This window comes from Olea europaea, unplaced genomic scaffold (genome assembly GCF_002742605.1).
Source record: "Olea europaea var. sylvestris unplaced genomic scaffold, O_europaea_v1 scaffold806, whole genome shotgun sequence".
Taxonomy (NCBI): domain Eukaryota; kingdom Viridiplantae; phylum Streptophyta; class Magnoliopsida; order Lamiales; family Oleaceae; genus Olea; species Olea europaea.
The window spans coordinates 264,561-283,043 of record NW_019266496.1 but is presented as its reverse complement, the minus strand read 5'-3'; the positions used below and the strand labels follow the sequence as shown (position 1 = coordinate 283,043).

The 18,483-nt window shown below is 34.0% G+C and overlaps 1 protein-coding gene across 2 annotated transcripts; it reads right to left on the bottom strand.

The window, feature by feature from the left end:
- Nucleotides 1-3: 3 nt before the first annotated feature.
- Nucleotides 4-2,523, bottom strand: LOC111391555 (protein CELLULOSE SYNTHASE INTERACTIVE 3-like). Of its 2 annotated transcripts, XM_023016795.1 has the most exons (3): nt 2,015-2,523; nt 174-1,921; nt 4-85 (listed from the first exon to the last, which is right to left on the bottom strand). In XM_023016795.1, exon 2 carries the CDS (start codon nt 1,871-1,873, stop codon nt 200-202), a length of 1,674 nt encoding a protein of 557 aa, XP_022872563.1. In that variant the 5' UTR covers nt 1,874-1,921; nt 2,015-2,523; the 3' UTR covers nt 4-85; nt 174-199. The 2 variants fall into 2 exon arrangements, with proteins under 2 accessions (XP_022872563.1, XP_022872562.1); XM_023016794.1 differs by having other exon boundaries at nt 4-1,921.
- Nucleotides 2,524-18,483: the final 15,960 nt, after the last annotated feature.

Sequence of the window (18,483 nt, the reverse complement as noted above, 5' to 3'; positions counted from 1 at the left end):
AAATAAAGGCGCAAGAAAAGTGGATAGAACTGAAGTAATACTACTTGTAGAGTACAAGTACTGCGTTTTTTTACAAAATAAAGGCATTGATCACATTGATTTCATGTTTATGCTTCTCAGCTTATACCATTATCACTACGATTCATTCAGGCAATGAAACAATTATCAAATGTATACTTCCATTGGACAACATTGAGTTCTACTTCTTGCTGAACAAGCTTTTCAGTTTTCCTCTCTCTAGACGCTCAAGTAACTTCTTGGCACCGGGAATGTCCATCTCGGTAAGCTTCTTGAGATAACCAATAGCCCCATATGAAATCATCAACTTCTTACACTTTTTGCTCAAGGAAAGCAAGGAAAGGCAGGAAATTGCATATTTCTTGGCTGTGTTCTGAGGACTTGGATCGAGCAAGACCACCAAATTTGGTACGCTTCTGTCGTCTCTTTTAACTTCCCTACAATTATGGGAAAGGGTCATCAAACTTGAAATTGCTTGTGATGCAATCTCCCTCACACTGATAGATTTAGCCTCCAGCATTTTTATGAGAAGAGGAATGCATCCAGATTCACCGACTAATCGTTTTATTTCAGTTGAGTTGCAGATTAGACAGATTGCTGAGGCTGCTGCTTTTTGTGCACCAAGAGAACCCGATTTAAGCACTTGGGCCAGCCTTGGTACAAGGCCTAATGAAACCAAAACATCAACTGAAATCGCTCCAACCAAGTTTCTCAATGCCCCAACTGCAGATTCTTGAGGCAGTGGACCATCTAAATAAGCCAGAAGACTTCTTATTCCACCTTCTGAAATAACACATCTCCGAAGATTGTCAGTACTTGATGTGAGATTTTGTAAGCAATCTGCTGCATACTCTTTAGATCTCAACAGGGTTCTTCCGCAATCAAGAAGATCTATCATCACCTTTATAATCCCTTCTTCAGTAAGGGCTTGCCGTACCTCAGGCACAGCGGATATATTCTTCAATGTACAAGCCGCGGCATCTTGCAAAACAGACGCATCATCAGTCTGACAGATCTCAATCAGAGGCCTAACTCCACCATGGCCAACAATTGAGCGCGACATTTCTGCTGACATGGACAGCCTCTGGAGAGAAATCGTAGCCTTCTCTCGACTCACTGCATTACCAGATTCGACAAGCCTTATAAGGGGCGGAAGAACACCTTCGGAAACAAGCCAATTCTCACAACTTCCAGATTCTGCAAGCCAACAAATAACAGTAACAGTTTTTTCTCTGATCCGAGGAGTAGTAGCAGTGAGCAATTGAACTAAAGCTGCAATATTGCTTCGTCCTAAAACGGCCAAGACGTTCTTCTCATCATTTTTCATGACTTCTACAAGGCAATCAAGTGCTTTATGCTTAGCTTCGAGGTGTCCAATCTGTAGTCGAGCGAGCAATTCTCTTATATTGCCATGATCTGCAGCAGCCACGTGTTCAGCCAATGGCAAACTAACCTCTCCAAGCACTCCAGTTTTGATCAGAAGCCCACAATCGCGTAGATTTAAATCAAGTTTACCCGAAAGAGAATCCAAATCACTTTGCATTCTAAGTTTTCCCTCAAATTTCTCTTTCACACAACACTCTGCCAACTCAAATGATTCATTCAATGTCCTTGAAACAGCCTGCAATTGCTCCTTACAGAGTGCATTCTTGGAGAAGAAAGGGTGGCTAGACAAATCCGATAATTTTGAAGGGATTTGTTCCAATTTCGAAATGATGATCTTCCACCTTCCAGGGAATCCTTTAACTTCCCTGGCTTTCTCCAGAGCCTTCGGAACAAGCCCTTGAGCACGAGATAGCCATTCCTCAGCCGACACATTATTAGCCACCAAATTTTCTTTTCCGTCTTCGTCCATGATTCAACTATATTAAAAAAATCAAACCTTAAACAAAGCTGGAAGTACCTGAAAACAGGAAAATCAAACCTTAACAACAACGACCCATATGAGAATTAATGCAGAAAATTCAATTTTTTCAACATAGATCGATCAGAATACCTTATTAACACCGATTATTCAAATTTTGACTACAACCCACGGACTTAAAATGAAAAACTTGGATAAGAAAAAATGAACAGGTAGGTACCAAATAGATCGGAAGACACGAAAGAGAAAACTTCAAAGGAAGTACGAGATTTCCATGTCGGTGGCTTGTTTTCGCAAAATGGTAAAAGGCACAAACTTTTGAAATAGAAAAATTAAAGATGTGGACCAGTTGCAATCATAAAATATTAATCAAAAGCATTAATAAAGAAGAAGGGGATAAAAGATTGGAGGTTCGAGAATCTTGCATTATCACAAAATGCCCGTTTACTGAAAATGATGGCTGGCCGATCCGACAGGTAAAAAATTATCATGGACTAACCAAAAGCCCCCACGAGTTTAATCAAAAGCCTTTTATCAATGATCTTCAAATGCAAAAGAACGTAAAAATAAATAATTATGAAGATGTAAATCGACTGCTGAAAGCCTGAACTGACGAAAGTGAAAGTTCCAACGGCGTTTATTGCCGTCCAATAAATGCAGGTGGAAGAGTTTTGATATCTCGAAAATGCCCTTACACCCATGAAGTACAATCAATTATTTGCATGTTAGATACGGAAGAAAATAAAACAGATTTAAGGGGTATAAAGGTAATCTGGTGTAAATAAGCAGCTTTACTTTTCAAAACCTGTCATGTGAACTGCATGCAATGGATGCTTAAAGATAATCACAGCAGCTTTGGATAACAGTTAAAATTAAAGGTTGACGTTGATCCGTCGAATCCAACGGCAGGCAGGATTCCCAAAGGGCCCCACAAATTCTAATTTTGATTTTTTTTTTTCCTATTTTAAACTTCTTTTCCATGGATTAAGAAATGACTGTCTTGAAGAAAAGATAGGAATCTCCATCTCCAGTTGTTTGCATATACACGAATTTATTTTAATTTCTGATAAATATTTCAAAAAAGAATTAATTACAAAGTTCGTTTTTAAACTAAGTGTTAACAATATTCAGGCCATTGATTTTCAGATTAAATGTATTTGATTGTAGGTATGCAATTTGCATGGAAAGAAAATATATTTTAAACAATTGAATTGCCTGGAAATTATTTGCATTTGTCAATTAAATGTATTTGATTGATTTTATTTTTAACTTATTTTAAAGGAAAATATGATTACGTGACAATACAAAAGTAAGAATTTGGGTGAACCATTTGATTGCAATGATGAAATGTGGTTGGAAAGAAAACAAATTTCGGGAAATTGAATTGCCTAAAATTTGTTTTTGTGAGAATTATCAATTTAATGTGTTTGATTGGCATAATTTTTCACCTGAAAAATGTTGAAATTTTCTATCTTTTGGTATTTGTTTGACTTTATTTTTCATGAAATTTGTTAATTAAAGGGACAAAATTTGTTATAACGGGGGCTATAATTTATTCCAATTGCAAAAAAATTAAAAAAATCCGGCTGAAAAATCAATTTTGATTAAACAATTTGTATGAAAAATATTTGCTATCAAACACTTTCAAAAGCTGGAAAATGGAAAAAAAATCATGGAAAACATGCCCAATAAAACAGGGAAATATTTTTCATGGAATTCAATTTGATTTTGTTTCACCATGACCACTTAATTTCATATAACATTTTACCATGACCCCTCAACTTCGTTTCATCCTTCGCAATAATTTTAAAAGGGTAAAACAATAACTTTATATTATATATATAAAAAAATTGAAAAAAAATTTATTTTAAATTTAGAGTCCGTTTGATTCGAGTGAATTCCATGGAAAATGTCACATCTAAGAAATTCGATTTCTACTTTGGCTATTTGATACGAAAGGGGAAATGAAATTCGAATTCCAAGGTATAAACAAGCATTTTTTGGCCAATTTTATAGAAAATGCATTCCTATGATTTTTGTGGTTTTTTCTTTTCCAATTTACATGGAATTTGTTTCTCTTTTTCCACCTTTGCAATCAAACGAGCTCTTAGTGGAAATATGAAAAGAAATTAGATGATCATTGTGAAACGTTATATAAAATTATGTAGCTATGGTGAAATAAAACCAAATTGGGTGGCTATAGTGACACTGAGTATAATGTCAGGTGGTTATAATGAAACAAAATCAAATGAGATGGCCAAGATGACGCTAAGTATAAAGTTGGGTGATCATTGATGAATTTAACACTTGATTTTCATTGATTTCAAAAATTGTTTTTGAAATGATTAATTGATATTGTCAACACATAATTAGTAAATCTAGTTTGTAAACTTAATTTGTACAAATTGCATGACTTTTCAAAAAAATAATTGAAGCAAATACGACCCCAAAAAAGGAATATTACCTCAAATTGAAAGCTTGTTTGGGAGTGATTATGAGAATTAATTTTTTAATCGTTGGAGAAAAATGGGGTTCACCTGTAAGAGAAGAAGTCAAATATGACGGTTAAAATAGTGAAATAACGATCAAAAAATTAATTTTTTGGGGCAAAAAATCGCCCCCAAACAAGCTGTGATTCATTTATCGAAACCAGCCAAAATGCTATTCAACTCTCTCCGCCAAAAAAAATGTCAGCGTTAGAGAAATCATTCAGAACATTGATAGATCGATCAGTACCTATTTTATCCATTTGGCCCCTATTAAATTACATTCTATTTTTTTCTCTCATATTTTTAACTACACAATCTCTCATAAAATAATATTACACGTATATTGAAAATTTTTCCTTCTTTTTCAACCAATCATTTAAAAAAAAAAAACACCATTCCACCAATTTTAGAAAAATATATTTTTAAATAGTGAATTGACGTTATTTTAACAACACATTTTTCAATAACATAATATTACACGTAAATCTAAAATTTTTCATCATTTTTTAACAACATATTTTTTATCAATCTACTATTTCAAAATATGCTCTTTAAAAACAACGTGGTTCAAACACACATAATCTCGGAAAAATTTGAAACTTTCACTATCCATCACTTTCCAAGGGAGAAGATCCAACCTTTAAGACTAGACCACCAGAATCAACAAACTCTCTCTCCAGAAAGAAGCCAGATTACACAATCCGAAATTTCACAAAAATATTGTGACCGAATATTTAAAAGAACTAAGGCCTTGTTTGATTGGCTTTTTTTTTTTTTTTTTTTTCCATTTCCTACTTTTTCCTTGTTTTTTACCCCAAATTTTCTTGGCAATCCACTCGCGCGCCTCTTTTCTTGAATTTTGTGGAATTCCAATTTCCGGATACTGTAGGGTTTTTCTTTTTTTTCTTTTTTTTTTTTACAATGAAAACAAATTCTAAGAATTATTGTAAAAAAATATTTCTCTTTAATTGACAATTTTCATGTAAAACAAAATCAAACGAATACTAAAAGATAGATGATTTTCTTGAATTTTTTATTTTATTTTTTTGACAATGGAAACAAATTTTATCCCCAATAACAGTAAATTATATCCATTTAATTGACAATTTTCATTTAAAACAAAGTCAAACGAACACCAAAAAATACTTATATTTCAACATTTTTCACGTAAAAAATTATATTAATCAAACACAATAATTGACAATTCCCAAGAAAACAATTTCTAGACAATTCATTACCTGGAATTTGTTTTATTTCTACCCAAATTCCATTTTTATAATCAAAGGGATCTAGGAATTTGGGCAGAAAGAAAACGAATTCCAAGTAATTGAATCGGGAATTGTTAATTATTGTGTTTGATTAATATAATTTTTCACGTAAAAAATGTTGAAATAGAAATATTTTTTGGTGTTCGTTTGATTTTGTTTTACATGAAAATTTTCAATTAAAGGGATATAATTTACTGGTGTTAGGGATATAATTTGTTTCCGTTTAAAAAAAAAGTCAAGAAAATCATCTATCTTTTGGTATTCGTTTGACTTTATTTTACATGAAAATTGTTAATTAAAGTATATTTTTTTACAATTAGGGATATAATTTATTTTCGTTGCCAAAAATAAAAATAAATAATAAATAAATAAATCGACAGCATAGCCTAGAACTTGAAAACCAAGAAAATGTCCATGTGACAATAAAACCAATTACTTGAAAAAAGATATGCTATCAAACAGTCAAAAAGTGGAAATTGAAATTTGAATTTCATTTTCCATGGAAAATAATAGTCTATCAAACGGACCCTAAAGAAAACTGCAAGCAAAGTACCTAAATGTGTATGATGCAAGGCTATTGTTTCAGTATCGGATAGGGCTGGACAAATCTCCCGAACCGAATCGATCGAACTGAACTGAACCCGACGGTTCTTGTCAAATTAAATACCCGAACGGGTATCTATATTGAGAACCGACGGGTACGATTTGGTTCTCGGTTCTAGACCAAGAACCGAAGAACCGAATAAGAACCGAATCTTTTTAATTTTTTTTTATATTGAATAAATCAAATTATTTTAATTTTAATTTTTTCTAAACAAATTAACAATTTCTAAATCCAAAATTTTGGCCCAATAATTTGTTTCATTTCTAATTTTTGGCCCAATTATCCCTTTTATTGTCTCATTTTTTAGTCCAACAAGATCCAACTTACTAAATAACCCTAAACACCTACACTAAAGTGCATAACGCTGCCTCGACCTCACAGCCTCGCTGACATTCCAAAACATATACAATCGTCGACCGACGTTGTGATCTCCGATTGAAGCTATGACCTCCTCTAATTGAAATTTTGACTATAACGATCATTTGAACAAGGTAATCTACGAGTTTCTGACATTTCAAAACCATTGAATGTGTCATTAGTTATATTTATATAATGTTGTTATAAATGTTAAAAAAATTAATTATAGTACAGAACCGAACCGAACCCGAACGGTTCCATAATTATATTTGGATCCGACGGTTTCATTTACTAAATACTCGAAAATTTTAATTTGGTTCGGTTCTCTTTAAAAACGAACCGAATTGACCTGCGCCCACCCCTAATATCGAACACGTTTTGAAGATAAAAATAAAATTAAGAAACATTTCCATTTGGAATAGAAGTTGATGCCAATGCTCTCTTATTTGAATCTTTAAAGAGAAAACCGGGAAACTCAAGCTTAGAACCAGAGGTGGCCCTGAGATTTTGGATGTCCTGTGCGAGATTTAAAAATGACGCCCCCTCAAGTAACTAAAATATATAATAAAAAAAATATTTTAATATTATTATTTCATTACAAAAATATGATTTTTAAATTTATTTATTTATTTATTTTACATACATGAACAAGAAAAACATAAATAAAGCTCAAGAGCATCTCTTGAACTTCATGAAAATTCATATTTCATCAACAAATAACCATCCAAGCCACTAGCCTATTCGTGCAATTCCATATAAGCAAACTTTGAAAAAAATTATATATTAAGTGTAAAGTTTGAAATGCAACAAATCATGTAAAAATATTTCTTTTCGCATTTTTAAAAGCAAAATCACTAACTAAACTTTTGTAATCAATATTTTCTAAAAAGTCTTGCTCAATATTTTTTTAGTGTTCAACTTTTCTGGAGGAAAATTATGTCGTGCTTCCTCAATCCTTAGTCCCCACGTTCTGGCAAAACGAATTCAAATCAGTGAAATCACGGAACGCGATTGACGAAAAGATAATAGGTAATTCAGATTTTCAACGAGGGTTTAATAAAAAATATGAATCATCAATCATCGCTTAAGGAAAAAGAGAAATTTTTTTGAAATTTTTTTGAAGCCAGATCAAAGATAATTGGAGAAAAAGACGATTTTTTCAAAAAGATGGTTGATTTCTCTCTTTTCTGTCTCAATTATCTTTGAGGCAATTGGAAAATACGGTTGGTTTCTTTAATTTTTTTCTCCAAAGAGATGATTGGAAAAGGCGGTTGCTCAATTTTTCTTTCTTCTCTCAATTCTCTAGCTGACCTGATCTTTTATCGATTTTCCCCTTTTTTCTCGCATTATTTAAGATAGGAATACTATTTAAGAATATTATATTCAAAGAAGTTATAATTAGTTAGTCACATTATTCTTAATTTTAATATCTTATACATAATAATAAAAATTTTATATTTTAAACACTTAATTATAAATAAATATACAATTATAACCAAAATTTTTTTGATGCTCCTACAATTTTGAAATCCTGTACGATTGCTCAACTCGCGTACTCTTAGGGCTACCTCTGCTTAGAATTTCACTGTAACAAAAAACTGAGATCGTCAACTTATGTTCAATTCAAAATACAACACGACAATGCCAACAGAGACAACACTCACTCCCATTGACAAATCCAAAAAAATTCAAAATCAAAATCATCCCACCCCCGCTCTCTCTTTATCGTGAAAGAAATATGTCAGAGCCATCTGTTTAAAAAACACACTTCTCCCTATGCGTATATTTTGTGGAGTCAAATCGAACAATAAGCAAGCAAGACAGCGAGTTGAGGAATGGACGGCAAGGATTAAGGCGATGGAACAGTGCTAATGACCGTTGGGATTGGTGGATTGGTTGAAATTTGAAAGTTTTCTCCACAACTGAGGAGTGGGGGCTGATATGGTAGATTTTTATTTTTGCACGTGTGAGGTGAGGATAGCTCAGTTGTCAATGTTAATCCAATCATGGTTTGTGTACTGTAAATCAAATTTTACACTCTTAACAACATACAATTGAATAGTTTAAAAAAAATAAAAAAAATTTACCAATCAAATCTTGACACCAAGAATGATGTCAACAATGATGTACAAGTTGCTTTATTCATGTTAATCATTTTTGTGAACTTATCCATAATTTCTTTAATAGAAATAAAACTTCAATTGTATCATATATGTATGTCCCTCTTATATGAAGTAGTCAAGTTTCTAATTACTCAACTAACATAAATGATACCATGGAATGGACCTCGAACACTTAGTGAAATATTAGAAGAAAAATGAATTTGAGAGCAGTTGTAACATTAAGGGCATGTTTGAGAGCGATTTTTTAATCCAAAAAATTGATTTTTTGACCGTTATTTCACTATTTCAGCAGTCATATTTGACTTCATTTCTCACATGTGAACCCCACTTTTCTCTTAACGTTCAAAAAATCAATTCTCAAAATCACTCTCAAACAGGCTCTAAATAAGAACGTGTTGACTACGAATCAAGTTGTTCATGAATAGCTCGATTTTACACCTTATTTTTGCGTGCATTTTTTTTTTCTCAATTCATTAACGATAAAAAAACGAAATAAAAACTTGTTTATTTAAGCTAAAATTCATCAAATTTGAGAAGTAATTTAAAGTCCACTAAGTTACTAATCAGTCAATTATTTCTTAATAATTAGAATAATCTTAGATATCAGAATATGGCAGATGAAACAGACCCACGTGACGGTGTCGGGTGCACCACACAATGTATTCAAATGTGGAACTTTTGCATAGGCTTCCATTCCCATATGAGTCGGTTTATTCAGAGAGATAGATAAAATGTATTATGTAAGTCGAAACGAGTGCTTAAAAGTATTTTCATTTTATGGCATGTAAGGTGATGCTATGAAAAAATGTACTTTTAAACACAAGTTAAACTTAGCCAAACGTACTAGCCTGTTTATGAATACTTCTTTCAAGTTTTTTCTTAGAAATAAAATAAAATTTAAAATAAAAATAAAAATAAAAAAACCAAAAAATTGTAACAATTATACTCTAGGCCCAATCAACTTTGAACATAAATACTTTTGATATATAATTAATGTAATTTAATGACATATCTATTATTTAATTAATAGAAAATTAAATAAATAATAGAGCTAGTAGATTCAAATATTCGAAATTTGTTAATTACAAGGAGTTGTGATTGTGAGATATAAATTATATCTGATTGAATCTTAAATCGTCTGTAGTCGTAAGTAATAACGAGATGCGGATATCATTATTACGGATAGACCATCACGTGTGGCATTTCTTACTTATGAAGTAAGTAGCTGATTTCACAAGCTAAAGTATAGTGACACTTAAATGAACACGTGGATGTTTTGTTATAGAACAAAATATTGGAGACCCGTCGAGAGATTCCACATGGATAACTATCTGAGTGTCAGTGGTTAATCTCTAACGTTCAATAGTGGGATTGGTCCTTTTGACTTGAGGTCGTCATAGTACCTTATATGAGGACGGTCATGCTTTGACAGTGTTGGATGTTGCTTTGCCAAGGGCTGCTAATACGGTATCGTTCGGGTATGTCAATAATCATATGAAGGTTGTGAATGACCAATAGAAGATTCGTCACTCTTAGATAGTAAGAGATTATGATCTGCGTTTCATTCAATTAAGTCGATAAAGAAATCATTGGCCAAGGTGTACTCATAAGTCGAAAAGGAGTTTTCGACTTATATTGACTTAATAGTGGAGTAAAAGATATGATCGATAATCAAGATTGGCACACTTCCATATCTCGTAATTGATCGGATCATATTGACGAAGGGATTATAGTTTCACGGTAAACGAACGAGTTTGGTTTTGTCATACCACATGACATTTTTCGTCACATGTATTGCAATGGCACATTGCTAGATATTAATCTGGGACGGCTACTGTGAATTGATGATAAATTAAAAGGGTGTTTTAATTTATCAATTTTGATTAGATCAAAATAATATTTCACGTCGTTAGGCATCGTGATTGGGAACCTGATGGGTCGCACACAAAAGAGAATTGGAGGATTGCAATTTGTCAATTAATTAATTTAACAATCGTTGGATAAATTAATTAATTGGTTTGATTATTTATAGGCATGAATTAATTAATTGGATTAATTAGTTCAAAGACCGAATTTAATTAAATGGATTAATTAAATATTGGACCGGACTAGACCAGACCCGTTTGGACTTATATAAATATATGGCTAGAGTTTTCAATCCAAGTGGTTTTTCATAATTATTCTTGCTAGTACAAGAAGAGAAAACCCTGATAGCCGCAATCTTGTTCTCTGTGTAGATTATCGTTGGAGGCTGGACAATTGAACAGCTGTGGGTGGTGAATCAAAATTGTTAGAACGAAAAGAATAGCAAAAAAGTTTGTAGATCTGGAAAATGTATAATCTTATCACAATTTTTATCCAAACACAAAGACGATTCTTGGTGGGAATCGAAATTATTTTAATTTTCGCAGCGTATATTAAATAGATTCCCAACAAAAATTAGGTAAATGTTGTGCCATTTTTCTGATAGGCTTCACGTGCCTTAAAAACAGAATTTTGACTTTACAATTTACGTAGACGGACCAAATCAAAGAAAATCTCTGTAAAATAAGAATAATTCTACTCCTACAAAGTTTGTGTGCAAAAGTGGAGTGCCAAAGTGTGTTGGCAAAATCTGGACCCTTGATTTCAAATGATTTAAAAATCTGTTTTTAAAATGATTGGTATAGATTTGATTTTGTAATCTAACTTTGTAAACCCCCTTTGTTATTATAGCATAGCTCGTAAAATAACGTGTGAAATATAAAAATAAAAAATTTCTTCCAAATAATTGAGGCTCTTCATCCTCAAAAATATAAAAAATTAAGGCTTTTCATGGGCTGGTCGGGCTTGACAATTTAGATTGGGCTCCATCGTTTTGCACAGATTTGTACACTATTCATTACGGAATAGTACAGGCTTGAAAATTCACTAATTTGACAACTTACCACCCGATGTGGACAATTTATGTACGGCCCGACCACACCACAACCTTGGGCTTGAGGCCCCTGGACTTCTCTTGCCCCTCGTTACCCTTTTCCTTTCTCTACCAGGTTACCTAACACTCAACCACCACAGTTCTGGTTTTATCCAACTACAACAATTCTACATTTTCAACAAACTTGTAATGTCCTGTTTTCATAGTACCCTCACGTCCTTCAAGACTCTTAAATAAATTAGGCATTCGAGCGACCTAATCCTACCATGATTACATTTCCCAACTCTATAATAAAAGACCTTTGATCATTATTTAGGTAAGCTTTACATTTTGTTTAGTTCATAGCCTCAAACTTATTTTTTTCCCTTTTCACTAACTTAAGCATTGAAGGGGCAACAATGACACACTTTGGTGCCTTTTGTTTCAAGTTTTGAAGATCTCGTTTGTGCTTAAGCTTTGTTATTGAGCTCGAGTATCCAGAGCTCAAGCTTTGTTATCGAGTTTCATGCTCAAACTTTATCATCAGGCACGAATTATGAATGTCTTGTACTTGCTCATTTCCAATCATCAAGTTTCGAGCACCTGTGCAGATTTTTGGATAGCAGTACCGCCCAATAACGATGCCAACAAATTTAGGTAAAATGTGTTGATGGAGACATGCAAATAAAAGTCTAAACATGGATAATACTCCTACACCTTATAGGATGGAATCCCAAGTCGTAACAAAGTTGTATTATATATTGGAGGCGAAACAGCAATAAACCACTTGTTGACGAAAAAATCACCTTGAGATTAATGGCACAATATAAAGTATAAGATCACAATGACAGAAACAAGATTTAAAGTAAAAAAGGAGAAGAGAAATTGACAGATGAACCGATATTTTATTAATAACAATAAGGAGGGAATACAAAGAATTTAACAATAATGTTTCATAGCTTCACAAATCTAGAAAAAAGAGTCTAGTATTTATAGGGAACAATCCAATCCCTACAAGTAGATTTGTACATGAAATGAAATGTCAGAAGTTTTCTTATTTTGACCTCTTCAAATCCAACACACAAATTCCAACTCCCAATACGAATTCCAAATAGAGTTTTAACTAAAATTTGACAATTAAATTTGAATAAGATTCCACAATAGCATTCTAATTAGAATTTCTCTTGATGTTTACTTCAATTAGAACTTTACAATTATTTCGATAAGAAATTCGGGTCACGCCCAAATTCTAACAATTTCCACCTTGACATGAATTCCACTTCAACGAACAAAGCACCAAAATTTCTCCACCTGAAAAAATGAATTTGACTGCAGTGAAATAAACTAAACTCTTCAACCAAAATCAAACCTTCCAACACACGAAAAATACTCTTCCTCCACTCCAGTATCCACAAGCGATACCTAAACCCAAATCTCGGGTTCCCAAAATTTCAACAAGGAATCCAAAATCTACCAAATAGGGTCGAAGCGCACCCTTTAGTAAAATCCACACCAATTGTTTTAACTGAAGGCCCCTTGCTAGTCCCGACACCTTCAAACCCACCGAAAGCATAAACACCAACATCTGCAACACCATACCTATTCTTAATGAGTCCTCCACTTGCGATTGAACATAATGGAACTGCAAAAGTGGTGGCAAAGTAGAATTATCCATATCATCAAAACTCTCCGAAGTAGTGTTCCTTAACGACTCAGAACCAAACTCAAAAGGTATAGTACCAAACTGTATGTCCACCACGGTACCAAACCTGTCTAGATGTGTAATACATTAAAAAAAAGTCAAACAAAATAAAAATAAAATATAGTATGTGAGGCGGTGGTTCAAAACAAAATTAATAACACCAACACACACAACACAAAACAAAAAACGGTGCAGAGAAAGAGAGAGAAGAGAGAAAAAGAGAAAGGAAAAAGAGAAAAAAAAAAGGAAAAAGAGGAAGAAAAAGAAAAAAAAAAGGGGAAAAAATTTGCCAATGTGTTAGGAAATAAGCGCTCTATCCTATTAGACTTGAATTCCTAAATTTTGAAAGGTAAGTAAAAAGTTACTTATTGTTAAGTTATGTTTGATTTTATAGTTGTTAGATTGTTAGGTTAAATTTAATTTTATTGAAGGGGTTAAGTGTAATAAACTATGAAATTGAGTAAAATGAAAGAAAAATTAATTTTAATAATTAAAGAGACTTTAGAAATCGCCTAAACGTGAAATAATTATGTTTGGGTATCGCCTATTTAATTATTGAAGTTACTTAAATTAGTTAATTATTAATTTAAAAATTATATTATATTTCAGGCGGCAATACGAATATCGGGACAGCGTACCAATTGAATTGATTTTGGCGTACATAGGTCTGTGAGTGAAAAAATATAAATATTTTTAAAATATTTATAAATTAAGTATATTGTCAAAGTATGTGCAATTATGTGTTCGAATTAAATGGTTATTATGAAAATCTCTTTTATTATAATATATGTGGAATATCAAAGATTATTTATGGCATATTTGTGATTTGGTATGTAAGACATGTGATATTGAGATTTGTTTAACATGTGAGACATGCAATATTGAGAACGGCCAGAAAAGTACCCGTGATTATACACTTCTTCTAGTTCACAGAGGGGCCTTGGCCGTGTTCTATCCTCCACGGAGGCTCTTGACCCGACATTGGTCTCGATCGTGTACATATAGTTCACAGAGGGGCATTGGCCGTATTCTAAAATTGATTATAAGAGGTCTTTGAAACCGACTTTCGTTCACGGAGGGGCCAAAGGCCCGTGGCAAAAGTTCTTAGCCTGAGAAGCGGATTATATATTTTAGTTAGAGGGTACATTTTTTATGGATTCTTCAGCACGTTTGATGTGATAAGATTATGGCGTGGTTATCACATGATGTTATATCATGATTTTAAGATGATATTTTTATGACCTTATGTGAATATTTCACTTTTTGGCTATAATTACATGATGATAGCTTGTGAATTATCAAATGATATGAATTTAATTTTCAATAAAAATGCATAAATGAAAAAAGTATATTTATTTTGAACTTCTCCACTCACTGAGCTATCAACTCATATATTTTTTCACGTTTTTCCTTATCAGGTAGCAGTTGAAAATCTGGGCATCTTTTGGAGTTGAGCCTTGATTTTGGAGTCAGAGCCATACGACATAGTTTGTTAGTATGACTCACTTCATGGAACATGTAGTCAGTGTTTTGGGACGCATGTTCATGTCTAGATGTGATTTTACATCGGTTGTAGATAGTTATTGGGCTCAGTATGTATTATGTATCCATATGTATATTTCATTGTATTTCTTGGTAAAAGTGAAGATTTCGGCTTATCTTTATTGTGCTGTGCTATAGTTTGGGATTTGTGTGAAATTGATCACAAGTTGGTTAGTCCTGTTTACAGGGGAGATAATGCCGAAATTTTGTTAGAAAAATGATATATAAAAAGTGATATATTGTATTTGTAGTAGCCTTGATAGTGGGTCCGACTTTTAGTTGGTATCTATCATCGGCTCATGCCACATCCCGATCTAGTGGTGTTACACGGGACGGTGTGTGTCAGTTTGGTATCAGAGCATGCACTAGAGTTCATGGGTTTGCATTGTACATGCATACATTCTAATGTTTAGCTTATCATGCATAACTGTAGGTGAGTCATGCCTCGTGGTGGCAAAACTCGGAGGCTCCAAGATATGTTGCCCCAGTCTCACATTGCTCCTGATAGAGATGAATTGAGAGAGCCCGAGAGAGTAGATGAATCAGTTCACCAGCCTCCTGAACAACAGGGACAGGGAAATATGATTGGAACTGATCCTATTATTGTTGAAAGAATTGCTATTGTCGTTGCATCTGCTATGCGTAATACTGACACAGATTTTAGTATTGAAAGGGTTACAAAGTTAGGGGCTAAAGTGTTCACTAGCACAGCTGATCCTGCAGTTGCGCAGGCATGGATGACAAAGATAGAGAGGGTATTTGACGTTATGGGTTGCTCAGACGATCGAAAGTTGTGTCTTGCCACCTTTTTATTAGAGGAAGGTGCGTATGATTGGTGGCAGTCGGTACGAAGGGCATAGCTAGACCCTTCCATCATTACTTGGACAGGTTTTCGTTGTATCTTTTACGATGCCTATTACCATTGGTCCTATAAAGATGCAAAGCATGAGGAATTTCTGAAACTAATACAAGGCCAGATGACTATTGCAGAATATTAGGTGAAATTTATTGAACTTTCAAAATATGCCCAAGTTCTGGTAAGCAACGAAATTAATAAATGCTGACGGTTTGAAAATAGGTTAAGGGAAGAAATCAGGTCAGTTGTAATAGCTGCAGGCTGGAATGAATTTGGCAAATTAGTGGAATCAGCTTCAAGAATAGAAAAGAGCATTTCTGATAGTCCAAGTGGTAGAGAACAAACAATGTTCAGAGCAAGCGGTAGTCAGACAATGGCAAGTGCTTCTAGCTATAGACCACTATGGAAGGACAGTAGAGGATTTTGACCTGGTCAATTCAAATCTCGACTTCGAGGAAGTCAGGGTCCTAGATTCAGTCCCAATACTATACAGCAGCCATTGGCCAGTCGTGATTATACTCAGGGTTCTTTCCAGAGATCATTTACTTCGAAACAGGGAGAGAATTCTATTGGTGCCAGATTCTCTTCTTGCCAATTATGTGGAAGATCTCATCCTGGAAAGTGTTTAAAGTTCAAGGGAGTTGGTGTTTGCTATCGCTGTGGCCAAGAAGGACATCTGAAAAGGAATTGCCCAATTTTATTTCAAGAGGGTAGTATGGCACAGGGGATGTTTCCTCAGCAGAGTGTTGGTAGTACAAGATAGAAACAGACTCAGAGAGATGATTCAGCTAACAGAGCAGGTACAAACAGTGTGGCCCAGTCTAATATCGCAAGCGGTAGTGGTGCAAAATCAAAAGGGCAGGCAGGACGACCGAAGACCCAGGGCAAAGTTTTTGCTATGACACAGCAGGCGGCAGAGGAGTCACCAAATGTTATCATGGGTATGTTGTATATTTTTGATAGACATGCTCATATTTTGATTGATCCTGGATCTACACATTCTTTTATGTCATTTGCATTTGCTTTATATGCGAATCAAAAGCCAGAACTTTTAGGCAGTTGTTTGGTAGTGAATACATCAGTAGGATAATCATTATTAGCAAACAATATATATCAAGATTGTGGGATTAAGGTAAAGGAGAACGAGCTGAAGGCAAATTTAATACCTCTTGACATACATGATTTCGATGTTATCTTGGGTATGGACTTTTTGGCAACAAATCGAGCTTCAGTTGATTGTTTTCGAAAGGAGGTTGTGTTTAGACAGCCATGATAGCTTGAAATTATATTCAATGGACAACGTAGAATTTTACCGTCTTGTGTGATATCTGCTATTGATGTTAGAAGATTACTCAGCAAGGGCTACCATGCATATTTGGCTCATGTAATTGATACAAATGTTAGCAAACTAAAACTTGAAGATATCCCAGTGGTCAAGGACTTTTCTGATGTATTTCCAGAAGAATTACCAGGCTTACCATCAGACGGAGATATAGAGTTCACTATAGATCTGATTCTAGGAACTGTACCTATTTCACGGGCACCCTATAGAATGGCACCAGCATAATTGAAAGAGCTAAAGGTTCAGTTGCAAGAGTTGGTAGACAAGGGTTTTATCAGACCCAGTATGTCTCCGTGGAGAGCACCAGTTTTATTTGTGAAAAAGAAAAATGGCACCATACGACTGTGCATAGATTACAGACAATTGAACAATGTGACAATTCACAATAAATATCCTTTGCCACGTATTGATGATCTGTTCGATCAGCTTCAAGGTGCTGCAGTATTTTCAAAGATTGATTTGCGTTCTGGATATCATCAACTTAAAATTAGGGACAGTGATGTGTCAAAAACTGCTTTCAAGACAAGGTATGATCATTTTGAATTTCTTGTGATACCATTTGGGTTGACCAACGCACCAGCAGCATTTATGGATATGATGAAAAAAGTGTTTCGCTCGTATTTAGACAGATTTGTAATTGTATTCATTGATGATATTTTAGTATACTCTCGAGATCATGATGAGCACACAGAGCATCTCAGAATTATCTTGCAGACTCTACGTGATGAGCAGTTGTATGCTAAATTCAGTAAATGTGAATTCTAGCTTGATAAAGTTGTATTTTTGGAACATGTCATATCAGCAGAAGGAATTTACGTTGACCCGCAGAAAACAGAGGCAGTGGTAAAATGAGAAAGACCTACTAATGTGACGAAAATTCGAAATTTTCTTGGCTTAGCCGGTTATTACCGTCGTTTTGTAGAGGGATTTTTCAAAATTGCTCTTCCTTTGATCAGTTTGACTAGAAAGAATGCTAAATTTGTTTGGAATGAAAATTGTTAGAGAAGTTTCCTCGAATTGAAGAATAGATTAGTGTCAGCTCCAGTTCTTACCCTTCCATCTCCCGGTGAAGAGTTTGTGATATATAGTGATGCTTCACGTCAGGGTCTTGGTTGTGTTTTGATGCAGAATGGAAAAGTTATAACGTATGCTTCCAGGCAGTTGAAGAAACATGAACTGAATTATCCTACTCATGACTTAAAGCTAGCTACAATTATCCTAGCCTTGAAAATTTGGAGACATTACTTGTATGGTGAGAGATGCCAGATATATACAGATTATAAAAGCTTAAAGTATATTTTCGATCAGAAAGAGTTAAATTTGAGGCAAAGAAGATAGTTAGAGCTGATAAAAGATTACGACTGCAAGATTGATTATCATCCAGGGAAGGCTAATGTAGTTGCTGATGCTCTCAGTCGGAAA

Excerpts from the sequence above, each read along its gene's own strand:
- LOC111391555 (XM_023016794.1), bottom strand. The coding sequence starts at position 1,873 with ATGGACGAAGACGGAAAAGAAAATTTGGTGGCTAATAATGTGTCGGCT.